Raw genomic sequence first — 19,045 nt, 5'->3', positions numbered from 1 at the left:
GCTCGTACAAACAGCTCGCTCAAACAGGAAGCTCTTCAGAAATGGCGCTGATAGCCTGTACAATGAACACTTGCAACATATAATAGAGCAAATATACGGAACATAGAGTTACTGAAGCTAGTAAACCATTTCCAGCTCAAATTACTTCACCTATACAAAACTAGAATGTTTACATACACTTTGTTCACAGGAATGTTAAGGTTAAAAGGTGATGAATTTAATTGTGGCTTTACAAGGGTCCATGGGTGCTCTACGGCCAAACCCAAAACATTGTGTTAATAGATTCTTGTAGAATGGCACTAAAACATTTTTTTTAAATATGTAGCAACTGAATCTATGTCCCCCACATTCTAAAAAATTAAAAAATACAATTTTAACTTTTTTTTTTAAGTAAAGGGTTGGTTGCAATATTTTTTGTCACATTTTTAATAAAGAAAACGCCACGCATCATTGAAATATTGGGTAGACAGAGTTATCACCATAAAGGCCTTAAAATCCACTTTAAAGCTCACTACAGTACACAATGTGATACTGCTGGTGCAAAGGAGTGACGGTCAGTTTTCTTTCTCTAAAAAATTGATCAACAGCCGTAAAAGTACTGGCGTGGTGGAAAATTGTCGTTCAGGTCCATGACCTTGGTAAAGTTTAGTGCCCATCAATAGTCAATAGATTGTTCCGATACCCGATACTCCGCCGACACTTTTGCGCATGAATCATATTGTTATCGGAGGTATCCAAAAAAGTACAATAACTTCCCAATACACCGAGTGAAACAAAAAACATTGATGTCGTGTTTGCACCAACAGTGTCGTGCAGTGTGCTCAAAATTGAGTCTCAACTTAGCTTCTTTCAAGATCTAAAAATAATAGTTCTTAATAGTGCCTATATAAAGTCAAACCAAGTATTATACTGAGGTTTCATAACATAAAGATGTGTTCTGAGGCATTTGTGGAATTTTAGCTTTCACAAATGCCTCAGAACACACTCACACTGATGTTTTTGACCTACAGGCTTCACAATTAGAATTACCACAAACGTAGGAACGTGCGCAAGTATTTCTAAGGCCGAACCACATGCAAGTGATTTAGCGAGCGACGAGACGAACGACAGCGACGAATATTTCTCTGTCGATCGTCGCGTTGCTTGTTTTTGCATTTCTAGAAAATGCCGCTCATCACCTTGGTCGCTTGCTTCCATTGCTTTCATGCGGTTTGCCTCGTTGCGTGACTGACCGAGCGACAACGAAGCGGGCCACCGTTGCTTGTCTCGTCACTCACCAAATCGCTTACAAGCAGCTTATACTTTAAGCCCCCAAGTAAGCTACATCTACAATATCTTTATATCTTAAGGGTAATATAAATTTCAATTTAAAAACACCAACATTTATGATAGAAAATACATGCTTGCTTCTGTTCACAGATCATATAAGCGACAATTTAGTGAGAAAATAAATGACATCTCATCTTAGCTTGTCTAAACTGTAACAATTTTAAAAGTATTACAAGATATGCTTGCATATATATATATACATTTTTTTTTTCAAGAATTCTGAAATTAGTAGGTTGATCAAATTACAAGCATTACAAATGTTTGAAAGCTCTCAGCAAGAAAATATGGCATCATAAATAAACTCGTAAAGCATTATTGAGCTTGCCAAAGAAATAATGCTGCATGCCAGCCTCAAGTAAACATTTTTCTTTATTCAGATGTCTCGTACTATGGTATTGAAGGGAGTTGTCCCAGAAACCAAGAAACCAAGATAAGCATATTGTCTTCAGGTAAGAAGTGATGAAGGGTGTATGTTTGTGCATTGAAAATGAGGACAAAAATGTTCACATTTTTCGATCATACATAAATCATTCCAATATTCAGGTTCTGTGCACTGTCATCTTTGTCTACTAGGCTGTGGAACTTGCTCCGAGCATGTGCAGTAACTCCCTTCCACCGAATATCGGATGTTATGCATGCGGTCACGGCCCAATGACTCTGCACTTTTTGCCTGGGTGACAAGCACTGAAAAGGTGCGCATACATCGTGAAAAACAACCCAAAACTTGCTAGAATTGCATTTAACTCAAGCAAAACTCAGCATCCGAGACTAGATTTTGTTAACTTAGAAGTAGTTGCTAGCAGTGAATAAAAAAGAAAGCACTTGATTCAACAGCAAGAATAATCTTGCCACAAGGTGATCAAAGGCATGCCTATAGACTTCTGTGAACAAGTGAACTGTTCTAGTTTAGACATTTTAGTGATAGCCCAAAAAACACTGTAAAAAAAAAAAGTATACAGCCATATAGAAAAATGTACATATACAGGAACTATAAAGTAAACAGATTTGGCAGAAATCTGCCTTCTGGATGGGTGAGAATTAAAGTCCTAAAAATGTAGCTCCAACCAAATCTTGGAAAGAAACCAGACATCTCAAAAACAGCTGGGTTTCTTCTTCAAGGGTGACTGAAAGCAGGCGGAGCTGCTTTCACCACTTTCACTCAAGGGTGACTGAAAGAATGCTGCTGCTACTCCGTGTGCTTTCAGTCACCCTTGAAGAAGAAACCCAGCTAGTTTTGAAACGTCAGGATTCATTCTGAGATTTGGTTGGAGCTTCATTATTCAGACTTTAGGAACTATAAACATTCATTAATGTAAAAAGAATCTTGCAGAATCTGCACGCTCCGGTCCAAAACACTGCAAACCCCTAAGACCAAGTTTTATTTGAAATGAAAAAAAGACCTAAGTACGCAGCACACACACTGATAATTATGAAATAAATATCACACTCTCACGGAATTCTGTCATACAGACAGACAATCATCTCAAGGTAAAGTTGTATAAAAAGGAGGAAATTGAAGCATACAGGTATGATACAGTTTATACAAATAAAATCAAAATTCATTGAAAAAAAAAAAAAGCATTTCAGAAAGTGCACAAGAAAAAGTACAGCAACCTTCCTAAAATGCAGCAGTCCCTGTTATAACCACTGTGCCTTATACAATGACGTAAAAGGACTCCGTTGGACGAGTTTCTTCATTCTTCGACATTGGCAATTGGTATCTCACACAAATCACAGTATTTTGGCAGACGAAGGCACTTTGTTGCCCAGTTCCCCTGCCACCACACACCACTGGTCTGCTGCTGCATAATACTAGCCTGCTGTTGCATTGCTCCAAGAAATGCACAGCTTTCAAGTAGACCTGTCCATATTCTGACCAGTGCTGAATGATTTCGGAGCAACCAGGAAGTAAGCTTTGAGCCAAAGCACGGCAGGAGAAAGAGCCTCCCAGCCCAAAAGCAGGCACACCTCTTGGCAACTTTACCAGCACTAACATCAATGTAAGAAACACTTCTGCATATGCCTGTGGCTAACACCACAGATGAATTTGAAGAACTGCAAACACAGGAGGTGAAGGAGAGAGGTGAACTGAAATGTACACATTTTGCTCCCCATAAAGCAAACAAATGGAGGAAGCAGTACCAAATCCTGGCAACGAGATGGAGTATTGACAGCAATACAACAGCTCGCTGCCACTACTCCAGTAAACAAAAATTGTGCAACGTGCATGTGAAATAGAAGCGTTCCTTTAGGTTCCTCGAAATAAAAGGCAGCTTAAATGAGAAGGGTGAACTGAGCAGGTTTGTAGGACACTAAAAGGGGGAAGAAAACAAGAATGGACAGACTGCTGCCAGCTAAAAACGTTGATTTGTAGTTGTAAACAGCATTGCCTAACCCACTCTAGTTTTCTTCCAGATTAGATTTCGAGCCTGTTTTCAATTGACTTATTTTCACTCCCAGTAAAGGACAACCAACATTCACTTTAAATTATAAAGTCTGCCAGTTCTAGGACGGCAAGTGCAATGCAAGACCTGTATGAGACCTAGAAAAACCTATACCATGCTTGAGAACAGTTGGGCGAGTCACTATTCTTACAAAGGACAAAGTCAGAAACTGGCCATGAATAGGTACAAACTACCCAGTAATCCAAAAGTGCAACTATCCAGAGTCATGGTTCTGTTATCTCGTATGTATAACTCTTCATTAAGAACTGCAGCCACGGGCAGTTTTTAGGACGGCGCAATGACAAAAGTAACAAAAGTGCCACCAACATATTTTTACTCAACCTCAGTGCTGTCGTGAACAAGTATGGCTCATGCACAGTCTTCAATTCCACACCTCTGAAAGTTGTGAAAGCAAACCCGAGCTCACCGCACGAAAATAAGGTGCAGGGTTTCCCCGTGGCTGTGGGCTGGTACTCACAACTTCCATAGAATGCCGATTGGAATTGAGGTGAGCCTGGCTTGCCCTGACAGTGAGAAGATTGACAGTGTCTTCAATACTAATGCAGTCGCTAAAGCATAATTTTAATTTTGACACCCTTACATTATTTTTTTTAGTTTAGTTTTAACCTTCAACAACCAAATATTCCACAATAAAGCACCTGCACAGGCCTACCCGAACATTCGGTACCGGCCCTCAAACTGGGCTCCGTATCGGTAGCAAACGACCTCTCCGAGCTTGGACTGGATGACCTGCCTACTCTGCAAGCGTGGTGGATGAGCAAACAGCCGTGCTATTCTTGTCTAATCAATCAACATCCAACAATGCTGTTCTTTGTTGCTCTCTATAAGTGTCGGTGAGAGCATTATGGAAAACTGTATCTTTCTTTTCCGGCCTAATGTACTGCAGTATCAAGCTCCAAAGGGACCCAGTAGGGGGGCACACTTTGACCGTCAAACTATGAATCGGGCCTCAAGAAGTAGGCCTGTGCAGTGCTCTAGTCCAGAAACCAGGAGACTCCACTCCCCATTATCTTCCATTTAGCGCAGGAAACCAATCATTGGATGCAACAATCGAATGTCCCGGCCGTTCATCAAGCATGGCAAAGGGAGAAGGAAAAGTGTACACAGAGAAGTTGCCAGAAAAGTGCTGCCCACCAGCCAGCGTCCCTAGCACCCCTTTCCAGAGAAAAACGGTGGAAATGGAGTGTTGCCCCAAGGCAAAGTCCCCCCGAGGGACCCTAGAGGGCGACCGGTGGGGGCAGAGAGGTGCCTGCGCCTTGGCCCCGGTTCAAGTCAACCAAAGTAATGTGATTTGTGTCGTGTCCCTAGATGCCCACCAGGGCGCGTGGCGTGAACAGTAGCGCCGCCTCCTTGTTCAGGCAGAAGACCACTCCGAGAGAGACGAGGAAGACAGCGATGCCCGCAGACAGAGTGGCTGCCTCCTGCTGCCAGCTGGGCATCAGGAATATCTGCAGGGAAATCTCCTCCCACACGCTCTCTGTCCACGTTGAGTAGTTGGTCGACCCCACATCTGCCAAGGGAAACGCATTTTCCATGAAATTAGGTGAGTGCTGCATGTTGAGCAACTCTACAGATACCACACTTTCTGAACTATACATGTTTAAAAGTTTAAATGCTACGCAATGCAGACTATACGAGGGTTTGTTTTTCTAGATCCTTCATTGTGACGATACAGGATGCATTTCATGATGATGATTCTTTCTATAAGATACAAGGTTTTTTGTGCATTAATAAAGCGGGCCTTTTCCAAAGTGTGCTGGGTAGGAAAGTATGTTTATGTGCTGAATATGCACCAGGCACAAACCATGCACAGGTTGCAGACTCCGTGCTGGGTGCAAACTACCAAAGTAAATTAGTTTTTTGCTTCTCTCGGTTAAAATTTGCCCCTGCAGACTACGCACCGGGCTCGGACTAGTCCATAAACTATGGTAAAGGAGGCCTTGCCAAAGAATTCAACATTTTGGCATCGGCTGTTCGGCACTGTGCACCATTTTGCTGAACAAGCAAAACATATTGGATGGGTTCGAGAAGTTTCTTGTGCAGGAGAAAGCGCGCCCGGGACCCAAAGATAAAAGATCAACAACTGCTTCGCGCACGTCAGATTTTCTCTCACGAGTATGCTTGCCAAGCAGGCGCACAATTTTCATAGCTGCAACAATCTTTGCAGGAGTGTGTGAAAACATGTTGGCAAAGCCATCGAGGGTAACTTTGATTTGATTGCGTTTGTCGATGCGGACATTCCCGTTGTTGCTCCTGCCACGGATGCCGCGATCAGACCTTGCGTGAGGGCCAGGGTAAACACAAAGCTACGTCGGAGAGGCACCTCGGGAAACACCAACGACTGCAGAGGCGCAAAACATCCTACGGCTGCTTCGACGCAAAGTGGAGTGCAGCATCCGTGACAGTGTTTTTGCAATGCCCGGAACAGTTCGAGGAGAACTGATGCCCGGATAAAATTATCGGCAAACTCCACTTAATTATTTTTTTTACTCGGTTAAGCTGCTGCAAGATGTTCATAACCAAGGTTTGCTTGATTAAATATACGGTCAGAATGTTCCGCAGTGTTCCCATCCACCTTCAAGGCTACTGGCTTTTTTTTTCTTCTTTTTTTTTGCTCTATCACTTTTATTGAATTATTGCTTATATAAAATTTTATTGCCATCCCGTTGACTTTGTTATAACAAGGGACTACTCCATTTGCTAAGCTGGTCCCACAGGGCACAATAATCAGCTGCATGAGAAAGTAGATAAGCGGGCCTTATTTTTAAACGGTGAGACTATTCCTTAAGTAAATAAAGTCGTCGCAAATTACTATCAAAACTCAACTTTTGGAAAATTAGTACAAACCTCCAATTTCAAAGGCAGGTGACCGGGCCATTGTCAACATGGTTATGGACTTGACGCAAATCCCCGATTGGTTTTCAGTTCCGTGCATCCAGTCATAGTGGTACGGCTGGAAAGACATAGTAGTTTGGAGCAAATATTAGGGTACACAATCTACTGCAGCTTGTCTGCGACGACACGCAAGACTATGAAACAAACAAAAAAAGAAATATAATGGAATATTTCAACGTTAAGACTTGTGTTCCTGTTATCCTCCATTCTTTTCAATCCTCAATCAACCGGAAGGACTAACTGGTTGTCCCTCTTGAAAAGAAATAGAGTCGACAGATGCAGAACTTGTCGTGTTTGTGTGCTTATTTGATCCATTTTAATTTGTTTTGCCTGTTCTGCCCATTTGACCTTTGGGGTAATTTATTGGGGGTGCCAACACAAACACTCGATGGATTCTGCATAAAGCGGCTTCATATGAAGTATCAAGGTAAGTTTAATTTTTTGCGAAAAATCCTCAAACGCCGCAGCTACACTTACGGGCAACCGCCATGTCGTAAATTGTTCAGTAACTGCAATGGGCAAAAAGTAAAAACTTTATGACAAATTGCTATGCAATTGTGTTGCGTGCAGGAAAACATTCTAGCATCACAAACGTTTAGCGATACTCTGAGTTTGCAGACTATGTTCACGGCATTCCTTATCAGATAGTTTAACACGTACCATGTGTACACTTAATAGTTGTTCCTAGAATGCAGCAATACTACCGCTGATCAGGCTGATAAACCTGCCGATCTTCTAGAGCCTTCCATACTCTCAAGCTCCTCTCCCTCAGTGCGCACACGTGGTTAAGCTCCTCCTTGCCTACCTCACTCCTCTCCCACCCATCAACCAATCGTTGTCGAGCCTCGTGGCCATGCTTTTATCTGGGCTTCATGAAATGCCGAACACCTAGCCAAAGAATGTCTCACAATAAAACGAGTGACAGGGTATCAGGTTGCTATCTGCCGGATGCAGAGCAGATGATCAGCAGGGCTTTCTCGCCGAATAGCACATCTCCATTCATGGCAGTGTATCATGACATGCTGGGAAGACACTCACTTAATAATCTAAATAAGGGGTTGGCAACCTACGGCCCACGAGGCAGTTTCATGTGGCTCCCAGCACGACACTAAAAAAGGGCCCCCACCTTGTCTTTTCCTCAAACAGACTTAAAGACCACACAACAATTTTGATCTCAAATGGGGTCAGACAGAAACACAGAGAACTTCCAATCGGCACTGTCCGGCATCCCCATATTTGTCCAGAGAAAGTCTTCACTTTCTTTTTGCTTTCTCTTTTCCTGGCCCGTCCCCCTCGCAACTTTTCGTCCGGCCCCCTCTGTGTCAGCTTCGTCACAAATCGAGCCACGCTTTTATCTGAGCTTCACGGAATGCCAAACACCTAGCCAAGGAATGTTTGACGTTATCAATTCAGTGCACTGCCTAGTAAGTTCCTCTATGGATTAATTAAATGGGCATGCCATAAATAACCAAAAACTACTGAAACCGTGTAACCTTACGAATAAGCACACTACAATGCCCTCTTTCACAGTTAGACACCTTTATAACGAACGCCTCTACTACAAAAACGCTCGTTTAACGAAATAGAATAAAGTCCCGGCCAATCTCTTATGTGCTTAAGGTATTTCTCTCACACATCAAAAAATTCCTGGATAAAAAATATTTGTCAAAGCAGTCACGTGGCCCCACGAAGCAAAAATTACCTGAATTACGAATTTTCTAGCTAAAAAGTAATCTATTTTACGTGAATTGTCGCTCTCAGGTGACACGCGTAGAAAATAGATACTGCGGCAGCGGCGATGCACCACCACCGCTACGCTGCCTTTGTCGCACCCCTCTGCCATCGTCACACCGCACGTTCTCAGATCCAAATACTTTGTTAATGTGCAATCTTGAGTCTAGATAGCGCTGCATGACTATATTGCTACAGAGAAAGCCTGTATGCAGCAACATAGTCAAGTAGTGCCATCTGGACACGAGGTTACACACTAACAAACTATTTAGACCTAAAACCGTGAATGCACGGCACAGCAGATGCGGCGCCATCTCCACCACGCACTTGTGCATACTTTTATTTACTTTGGTTTTCAATGCGCCCATCGGGCAATGCGCAGACTCGTTTTCTTGTTTAGCAAGCATGTCAGTGCATTTGGAAGGACTCATGAGAGCAAGGGTGTCTGGCCGATTTCATCTCAAATCGTAAAGGCAAAAAAAGCCAAACCCTTAGTTTAAATTAAAAAAATTTTTGTTGTAGGGAATTTGCTATCTACAGTAAAACCTCGTTATAACAAAATGGGATATAACAAACTAATGGATATAACAAAGCAATCATAATTCCCCTTGCTTGCTAATAGGGGAGAAATGGACATTGGCTATAACAAACTAATGGTTATAACGAAATAATTACGATCGCTCCTTCAACTTTGTTATAACGAGGTTTTACTGTATACTCATTTTCACCTCAAGAAAAAAGGATGTTTTGCGCATTGCTCATACGCCGGGCGAAGTAGTTCTTACAAGATTTGGTTGTCGGAGGAAGAAGCGATCCTTTTGGCATTTGAAACGTATACGTCTCGATTAGATAACATATATCTAATCTAAAATGCACCTAAATATATATGAATTCTCCTCGTAAAAGGGAAAATTAGTAATGCTCCGCGAGGAGCCGGACTTTTTTTACTTCGGTTCTTGAGGTGAAAACGGGTATAGAAGGAAGGTGAAAACTGCACATTTGTTGACTTTTTTGCTTTCGAAGTACGGAGTGCAGAAGCGAACGAGGTGGAAACAAATGTTTTTCCCGACAGTCAAAGGTTGCATGTTTGCCCCCCTCTTCTCCCTTGGTTTTCGTCTCTACGTTGTTTTTGTTTCTGTCTATAACTTTGTGGACACCATGAAAAGGTCTTAATGTAAAAAAACTTTTCTGGCCGTTTTAAATTTTTTAAAGGAAAATGTCAAGCTCGCCTCCTAAGCTAATCTTTTACAAATTTTGACAGGCTATCCGCGGCCTACGTTAAGTTATATTTATAATTTTTATGTCCATATAAACCACAAAAGAGGCTCTCATAAATATATTAAGCTCACCTAAAGAAGCGCAAAAAATACAAGAATGAGGAAGTCAAGAGACAAGAGCGCATTCGCAACTGGTTTATATTTGTGAAAACAATTATATATATAGCTTCGAACTAACGCAATCTCTCTCCTAAGTTCTGTTTAAGTTCTGTTAATGATGACATGACTGGGCTTGCTTTTTGACAATATCCCTGACAGTTCCCCGATTCTTACCGGTAATTAATATTTCCCTGACAATTCCCGGCTTTCCCGGTCGCTAGACACCCTGGTTATGTATACAGGCCGTGAATAAAGCCAGCTGTGGGCCTTTGCCCATCCGGCCCAGCTGAGATTGTCTGGTCCTGGTCTCTACATGGTGTCAGAAGTGATTCGCTAGGCTGCCTTCTATGGCAGCAGCCGCGGCGAAGTTCGGAGACTATGGCTACAGGCAAGCCGGCAGGAGCCGGGATGGGACCCATAACAGTGGGCGTGCCAAGCCTACGCCCACTGCTGCAGTTTGACTTCGGTAACCCCGGAGCATGGCGACAGTGGCGGCAGCTATTCAGACTACTGCTACGCATCAGGCCTCTAAGCCGCCAGTGACTGAGTTTGAGTGCCGACATTGCTGTATTGCATGGGACCCAAGGCATGCGACATTCTGAGCTCGCTGCAAGTGGAAGAGGCAGACTTCAGTGAATTCAACCACATTGCCAAGAAGTTTGACGGCTACTTCATCCATCCTGCCAACGAACTGTACGAGAGTTCATCGGCACGCCCAACAAGCCGGTGAGTCAGCCAACTCTTTTTCCCCAGTTCTGGGAAACTTTGTAAAAAAATGTAACTATCTTTCGCGCGAAGTGGAGGAGTGTTTGATACGGGACCGCTTCGTGGTTAGCCTTCGAGATGTCAAGTCGTTAGACAGGCCTTGTCGCAATCCAAGGTTGACACTCGAAGAGGCGCCGATTCAAGTCCCTCAGGCTGAAGATGCCAAGAGTGGTGGTGTGGAATCGTATAGGAGTTACAAATTCATTGAGCGTGTTCGAAGAAAATTCATACGTGTACTTTATGATCGCTACTTTTATTTAGACTATTACTACAGTCATGATAGAATATGCAGACTGATGAAACTGGATACATTGCATAACAGAAGAATGAGACATTGAAGTTTCTGCACAAGGTTGCGAATGAAATAATTGATCCATCTGTATTACTCAGTTGCATTTAATTACGTGTTCCTCGGATTTCATGCAGTATGCATTCAATGTTTTATCCTTCCGATTTGCACAAAACAGAACCCATGACACGGCTACAATTATTGTATAACCACTGTGAACAGATGGCTTCGAATAGTAGCTTTGATATTTTTGATAACGTGCATAGATTTAAAAATTCTGTTGATTATATTGTGTTGTTCTAAAGTTTCTCTTCCTATTCATAATTTCGTTCTGCTCTTACATACGTACCTGGGAAGCGCACCACTAAAAAGGCGTCATGCTGTTTGTGGGCCACTCAAAATAAATTAATAAATGAATGAATATCCTTCCAAAAGTGGACCAGGTCTTGTTACTTCTTGGTGAAGCTCCAGTTTTTTCGAAGCTGGACGCTACATCCAGTTTCCATAAAATGAAGTTGGCCAAAGACTGCCAGGAATTCATGCCATTTATAACCCCATTCGGGCGCTACTGTTTCCACCGGTTGCCCTTCGAGACTACGTCGATGCCAGTTTTTCCAACGCCAAATGAGTTACATTCTTGAAGGTTAAAACAGCATTGTCAACATGATAGACAATGTCCTCGTCTTCAGCCGGGATAGTGCGGAAGACAATCGCCGACTGGCGGAAGCTTTGGATCATTTGACGAGGGCAGGGCAGACCTTGAGCAAGGCCAAATGCAAGTTTGGCATCACAAGCGTCCGTTTCCTAGGCATGATAGTGAGCGGAAATGGAATTGCACCAGATCCGGAGAAGGTGGCAGCCGTGCAACGTATGGAACCGCCCGTCGACGTCGGCGATGTGCGCAGGATCTTGGCATGGTCAACCATGTGGAAAGGTTTCTGCCACATCTGTCTGACGTTACAGCTCCCATCCATGAGCTACTGAACAAACAGAGTGTTTGGCTCTGGGGTCCAAGTCAGCAAGCGACATTCCAGAGAGTGAAGGACATGATTTCAGACGTCTGCATGGCTAACTACAATCCACAGTAACCAACCATCATATCTGCAGATTCCAGCTCGTTTGATCTTGAGACAGTTTGGCTGCAGAACCAACCAATGGGCAAACGCTGAGTGGTGGCCTCCGCATTCCATGCACTCACGCCAACTGAGCAAAGGTATGGGCAAACCGAAAAAGAGGCCCTGGCGGTCATTTGGGCCGTACAATGCTTCGACGAGTATGTCAGAGGTCTACAATTTACTGCGGAGGCAGACCACCAGCCTTTGACAGCCCTACTGGGAGAAATCGACGTGGACTTTATAAGGAAGTCCCACGGACTTTGTTATAAAGGCGTTTGACCGTATAATCACTAAAATTTAGCATGATACATCTGCATACTCATCACTGCATGTTTGCGTGCCTTCTATTGTCCACCTTTTGAACTTACAATAAAGTGTGATTGACTCTCGGCAAATCAGTCGCATTATTCAAATTATCAGTTAGTTCTATGATTGAAAGCGGTCCCGACAATTGTATGTGTGATGCTGTGGAAAAATATTACATGAAATCAAAAGCTACATCTCTGGACCCAACTAGTTCAGAGGTTTATTTCACGTATTGTAAATGACTTGATTTTTGTGGGCTAACTGTTTCATAAATATTACTGAGCGTCGGTTTTGCGAATATTTGGCATACTCAAAATTTTGCAGTTTGGAGTGGCGTGATAAATTATTCGCAACCTGTTTCAAGTTACAAAATTAGGTCCTCACAAAAATTAAGTTGTTTACAGTATCTCTGAGGAAGTTTACAGTATCTCTGAGGAGTAGCTCTGGGAGAATAAAAACCTTGTGGTAAAAGTTATTTTTTCCAGACAAGAATCAGCCAAAAATAAAGTGTCGTAGCTATGTTTATGCTTTTCTTTATTACGCTAAATTTGAGGCTATGTTCAAAGCAAATATACCTATAAGTACCTAATCAGAAGTTCCTTCCAACGGAACTATAAGACCTAGTATTGGGCTAGTGTCTCACTGACTAAATATTGCATAGTGGGATATAAAAGAACTAGCACACAAGTGTAAGAAGCCAGAAATTCCTGTAATAAAATTTAGAAAATAAGAGCAGGCTATTTTTTCTTTCTACCAATTGGAAAGCTTACGGAATTTACCATGAGCCACTCAGGCCTGAAAAATTCCGGGTTCATCACGGCTGAATGCGGCTGAGTGACTCAACATGAGCACTGCATCGCAAATTGGCTTGTGCTTTAACTATTAATTCATTGGCAAATAGCATCTGCGATTGCGGCTAATCACTGCAGTGACCAAGATCGCCAAACTCTGACAATATCCAAAACACAGCACATGCTCTCAGCATTGCAAGCAGCTAGATGTGTTGCTATGACGAACACTGGTGGTACAAGCCGGCAAAAGAATGCAGGGCAGCTTATTTTCTCCAAGAACTGAGGAGGTTAATTCTGCTCGATTTTTTCCAGTGTTTCCTGTAACGGTTTATAGCGTGCATTTAGCAAACAAACGTTCCTCTTATGAATATCAGAGATTACACCTATATGATTTAGCGGAATCAATACAAGTTTCACAGCCCCTTTCAAGGACTTTTTGGCAGGCCCTAGCGCTGAAAGAGATTGAGTTACGCCCTGGGTGATGCGGGCATCCCTGGTTAACGCTAAACTCGCTTAATCTAGCAGCAGCATCTGGTAAACAGCAAACGATGCCCACCTTGTCCTTTTTTGCGGCTGCCGAGCAGTCGTCCTTGGTCACATTCTCCAGGTGCGTGCCCGTCAGGTAGGCCATGAGGAGGCGGGTGGCCGTGGTGGAAGGGTTCACATTACCGCCATTTGGATCCACACCCACGTACAGGGGGTAAGACCTGGCCACTGGAAAAAGGAGAGTCACTGTAAGGCTCTGAGGCCGGTGAGGAACAAAAGACAATAATAGCATCTAGCAAAGAGCTTGAAGTCTGACTTGCAAAGTATTTTCCAGCAGGACTGGAAATTTTTTCCTTTCATACGAATTTCAGCAGACAAGCTAATCCACAATGGACAGAAAAGGGGCATCTGGAGAAACTCAAAGGAGAGTCCCTTGATTCAGCTCACTTGAAAAAAGGGAAAGTACCTGTTTTCCAACTGAAAGTCAGTTTATAACTACAGTTACAACCTCACTGATAATTTCTCAGTTCATATGTCTTGCCAGCTGTTACATTCATGAATTCCAGCCCTGTTGAACACTCAAAGCAACGTCTGTATTTCCTGTTCGCTGCTTTTGCCTTCCTGGTTCTTCAGTCCAAGAAACTGCTATTTGACACAACCGGTGCGATGCGCTCAACTGCCCTCATGCTTTCTTGCCTCTCTGCACAATACCTCTTGCCCGTTCCTGCTTGAGCATGCATGACCTTGAACCAGACTTGGAAAAGATTGAGGCTCTCGCAACAGCTCATTTGTCTTTCTTTCTTTTTACTTGGAGCACATATGCACTTCTGAAATGCTCGGTAGCTTAGTTCCAGCAGCTGCACTAGTTTCATATCACCTGAGGTTCAGAGTTCACAACCATGCACCGTGCCACTGCACATGTCATGCTTGTAGTGTGCACACATCAAATTTCACTGCTTTGCACCAGCGCACACATGGAGTGTCACTGCTCTGTGTCGGCACTATAATAGAAGCAGTGGCTGATACGGAGCAGCATCCAAGTAAGGTTGATGGGTTCAGGATGCATATATATTGAAGTTAACACATTGGAATTTATGCACCCCTAGCACATAACTTTTGACGTATTTACTTGCATAACGAAAGCACTCGCATAATGAATGCACCCCCCCTATAAGTACCAATATTTTGACTTTTTTTTTTCCCCCTCGCGTAATCAACGCACCTCCAATTTTCGGCTCCGCGAGTCTGGAATTGCGTCCAATTTAGCTAGTTACCAAGCCAATTTTCTTTCGCCACCAAGCAATCAGGTCAGGACAAGTGAAGTCAAGCGAAGCCGCTCTCGTAATGGCCGTAGGTGGCGATCTATAATATTTCTCCCCAGCATTTAGGCAGAGTACCATGATCTATAGATTATAGATCATGGTAAGTGCATAGTTGCGGTAGTTGTGGAAGTGATCAACTGTGAAACCGAGTAGCGCGCACACAGGATGAAGCTTGGGTCGAGGAATTGCCCAGCCCCGACATTCTTCGCCTATCGGATGAATTGATGTCAGCAAACACACAGTCCTCTGTGGTCCGTTTTCGGAGAGTGAAATCATGAAAGTGGTTAGGCCTAATTTCACATACACGTGTTTATTTAATCCGTAACAGAACGGCGCAGCGAGGTTAACGCTGCGTTGTAGGTAGTGTCTGGTAGCCCCTGGTAACAGCCGTCTTTGTGAACGAAACTTGACCCATGCAAGCAGGCCTTGCCCCGGTTGGACCTTGTACGAGTTCTTATGAGTTCTTATACGCGTAGTTGCAAGTATCTGGTAGCCCCTGGTAACGGCTGTCTCTGCGAACGAAACTTGACCTGTGCAAGCAGGCCTCGGCTCGGTTGGACTTCGTACGAGTTCTTATGAGTTCTTATACGCGTAGTCGCGAGTGTCTGGTAGCCCCTGGTAACAGCCGTCTTTGTGAACGAAACTTGACCCATGCAAGCAGGCCTTGGCTCGGTTGGACTTCGTACGAGTTCTTATGAGTTCTTATACGCATAGTCGCGAGTGTCTGGTAGCCCCTGGTAACAGCTGCCTCCGTGAACAAAACTTGATCCGTGCAAGCAGGCCTCGGCTTGGCTGGACTTCGTACGAGTTCTTACGAGTTCTTATACGCGTAGTCACGAGTGTCTGAAGGCCCCTGGTAACAGCCGTCTCCGTGAACGAAACTTGACTTGTGCAAGGGTGCCTCGGCTCGGTTGGACTTCGTACGAGTTCTTATACGCGTAGCCGCGAGTGTCTGGTGGCCCTGGTAACAAGCGTCTCCGTGAACGAAACTTGACCCGTGCAAGCAGGCCTCGGCTTGGTTGGACTTCGTACGAGTTGTTATACGCGTAGTCGCGAGTGTCTGGTAGTCCCTGGTAACAGGCGTCTCCGTGAACGAAACTTGACCCGTGCAAGCAGGCCTCGGCTCAGTTGGACTTTGTACAACTTCTTATACGCGTAGTCGAGAATGTCTGATAGCCGCTGGTAACAGCCGTCCCCGTGAACGAAACTTGACCCGTGCAAGCAGGCCTCGGCTCGGTTGAACTCTTCGTATGAGTTCTTACGAGTTCTTATACGCGTAGTCGCGAGTGTCTGGTGACCCCTGGTAACAGCCATCTCCGTGAACGAAACTTGACCCGTGCAAGCAGGCCTCGGCTCGGTTGGACTTCGTACAAGTTCTTATGAGTTCTTATGCGCGTAGTTGCGAGTGTCTGGTAGCCCCTGGTAACAGTCGTCTCCGTGAACAAAACTTGATCCGTGCAAGCAGGCCTCGGCTTGGTTGGACTTCGTACGAGTTCTTACGAGTTCTTATACGCGTAGTCGCGAGTGTCTGGTGGCCCTGGTAACAGGCGTCTCCGTGAACGAAACTTGACCCGTGCAAGCAGGCCTCGGCTCAGTTGGACTTCGCACGAGTTCTAATGAGTTCTTATATGCGTAGTCGCGAGTGTCTGGTAGCCCCTGGTAACAGCCGTCTTTGTGAACAAAACTTGATCCGTGCAAGCAGGCCTCGGCTCAGTTGGACTTCGTACGAGTTCTTATGAGTTCTTATACGCGTACTCTCGAGTGTCTGGTAGCCCCTGGTAACAGCCGTCTCCGTGAACGAAACTTGACCCATGCAAGCAGGCCTCGCCCCGGTTGGACCTTGTACGAGTTCTTATGAGTTCTTATACGCGTAGTCGCGAGTGTCTGGCAGCCCCTGGTAACAGCCGTCTCCGTGAACGAAACTTGATCCGTGCAAGCAGGCCTCGGCTCAGTTGGACTTCGTACGAGTTCTTATGAGTTCTTATACGCGTGTCGCGAGTGTCTGGTAGCCCCTGGTAACAGCAGTCTCTGTGAACGAAACTTGACCCATGCAAGCAGGCCTCGGCTCGGTTGGACTTCATACGACTTCTTACGTGTTCTTCTACGCGTAGTCGCGAGTGTCTGGTAGCCCCTGGTACAGCATAGACCACTTACAACGTAACCGCTTATAGTGCAGGACCGGGTATAACGCGACTTTTTTAAACCACCGGTTCGCCTCCCATAGAAGTCCATGTAATTACATACCGCTTAAAATGCAGGCGCACGAAGGGAAATACCGGTTATAGTGCGGTTTCTGCAACAGCCCGCCGACCGCGCCGACGCAGCGAGCATGCTTCCCTGTGCGACACTAGATAACGGCGCGAGCCACAAACGGCACTCGCGGGGCAAGGAGGTTGCTCGAAGAAGCGAAGAGAGAGGCTTCAGTCGCCATAGCGACGGAGGGACGCATGCACGTGCCGTTCACGTGCGTGCGTACCTCCGCTGCATTGGAAACAACCGCAACGACAGACCAATCGCAGGTGGAGGAGAAGTGTTCGCGCGCGTTGCATGCCGGTCGCGGGCCGGCTGCTTTTATCCGCAAACATGGCGTCAGTTTTGGTAGAAGCTCATCGTACCGCGTAAAAGCGCTATCCTTGACTGTGAATTTTCGTCGTGTGTCGCTATGATAACCCAGCACGTACTAGAATGGAAGATCCACATACTCGTGCGGCGATGTCGTGGCGGCGATGTCGTGGCGGCGCTCTCAAGACGGCAGAAACGCCCGTGTCGTCGTGTTTGTTTACTTCGACTCCAGTGGTGCTTCTAAGCATTTGTGCTTTTCGAACATCGCCCGGATTTCTTATTTGGAGCATTTCATGCCTGTGCTCAAGTTGAAGGTATTACTGGCGCATACCGTATAAAGGATGCAAATTTTCACGCGTTTTCATCGCCGGAGAAAAGTGATTAGGGTTAGCAATCCTGAACGCTCGCAACGTCCGTCCGCAACCCGCGACGCCGTTAAAAGGCTGCGCCAGGCAAAAGTCGCTCATTTCTTTCAAAATGCGTGACACACTTGAGAGAGAAGTGTACTAGTCTGGTGAAATAAAGACTTTCCTCAAACTAAAGGCCCGTTCACACTCTTGCGACTGCTTGCGACCTCTTAAACCTGGGTTCCTTAAAACTTCTTAAACCAGAGAACACACTGGCGCCATCTATTGGGAAGCAGTGTAAACTCGGCGGTCCGGCATATTTTTTTTTATTTCTCGCGCAATATTCTTTCTTTTTGGCTCGAAAAACTTTTGTCAATGTTATAAACGAGCCTTTCTATGGGTATTACGCACATTTGACCTCGGAAATCCCGCAAAACCTTCGCTTTTGTGAAATGCAGTTCTAGGGTCACCGCATAGATGGCGCCACAATGTCAGTGTGTTCCCTCATTCTAGAAACATTTAAGAAGTTGTAAGAGATCTCGTCTCTCTCAGTCGTACTCGGTCGCAAGAGTGTGAACGGGCCTTAAGCTTTATTTTTCATCTAACATAAAATAAATTGTTTTACAAAGTTAAGTTGTCTCATGTCATGTATTTTGGCCTGAAAAATTTATGTTTTGGTTATAGCGCAATACCGCTTATAATGCGGATTTTCGCGACTCCCGCAATATACGTTATATGCGGTCTACACTGTAGCAGCCGTCTCCATGAACAAAACTTGATCCGTGCAAGCAGGCCTCGGCTCAGTTGGACTTCGTACGAGTTCTTATACGCGTAGTCGCGAGTGTCTGGTGGCCCCTGGTAACAGCCGTCTCCGTGAACGAAACTTGACCTGTGCAAGCGGGCCTCGGCTCGGTTGAACTTCGTACGAGTTCTTATATGCGTAGTCGCGAGTGTCTGGTGGCCCTGGTAACAGGCATATCCGTGAACGAAACTTGACCCATGCAAGCAGGCCTCGGCTCAGTTGGACTTCGTACGAGTTCTTACGAGTTCTTATATGCGTAGTTGCGAGTGTCTGGTAGCCCCTGGTAACAGCCGTCTCCGTGAACAAAACTAGATCCGTGCAAGCGAGCCTGGGCTCGGATAGACTTCGGTCGGACTTCGTACGAGTTGAGTTCTTATATCCGTTCTGAGTGAGCTCCGCAGGGAGCTTTTCCTTCGGCAGAAGCATGCAGAAAGCACCCTAAAAAGGTTCACAATTTCTAAAGC

The 19,045-nt window shown here is 44.8% G+C and overlaps 1 protein-coding gene across 1 annotated transcript in view; it reads right to left on the bottom strand.

Annotated features, from left to right (window-relative positions):
- Positions 1-1,679: 1,679 nt before the first annotated feature.
- The window catches only part of LOC115313181 (nicastrin), a 54,408-nt gene continuing 37,042 nt past the window's right edge, over positions 1,680-19,045 (bottom strand). The window contains exons 13-15 of the mRNA XM_029972116.4: positions 13,619-13,776; positions 6,642-6,747; positions 1,680-5,304 (exon numbers count right to left, since the gene is read on the bottom strand). Of these exons, the coding sequence (XP_029827976.2) occupies positions 5,099-5,304; positions 6,642-6,747; positions 13,619-13,776 (470 nt within the window). The 3' untranslated portion in view covers positions 1,680-5,098. The remainder of the gene's footprint in view (positions 5,305-6,641; positions 6,748-13,618; positions 13,777-19,045) is intronic.

Source organism: Ixodes scapularis, unplaced genomic scaffold (assembly GCF_016920785.2).
Source record: "Ixodes scapularis isolate PalLabHiFi unplaced genomic scaffold, ASM1692078v2 PGA_scaffold0__279_contigs__length_252992795, whole genome shotgun sequence".
Taxonomy (NCBI): domain Eukaryota; kingdom Metazoa; phylum Arthropoda; class Arachnida; order Ixodida; family Ixodidae; genus Ixodes; species Ixodes scapularis.
Note: the sequence above shows the minus strand (reverse complement) of the source record. Positions and strands in the feature narration are given on the sequence as shown.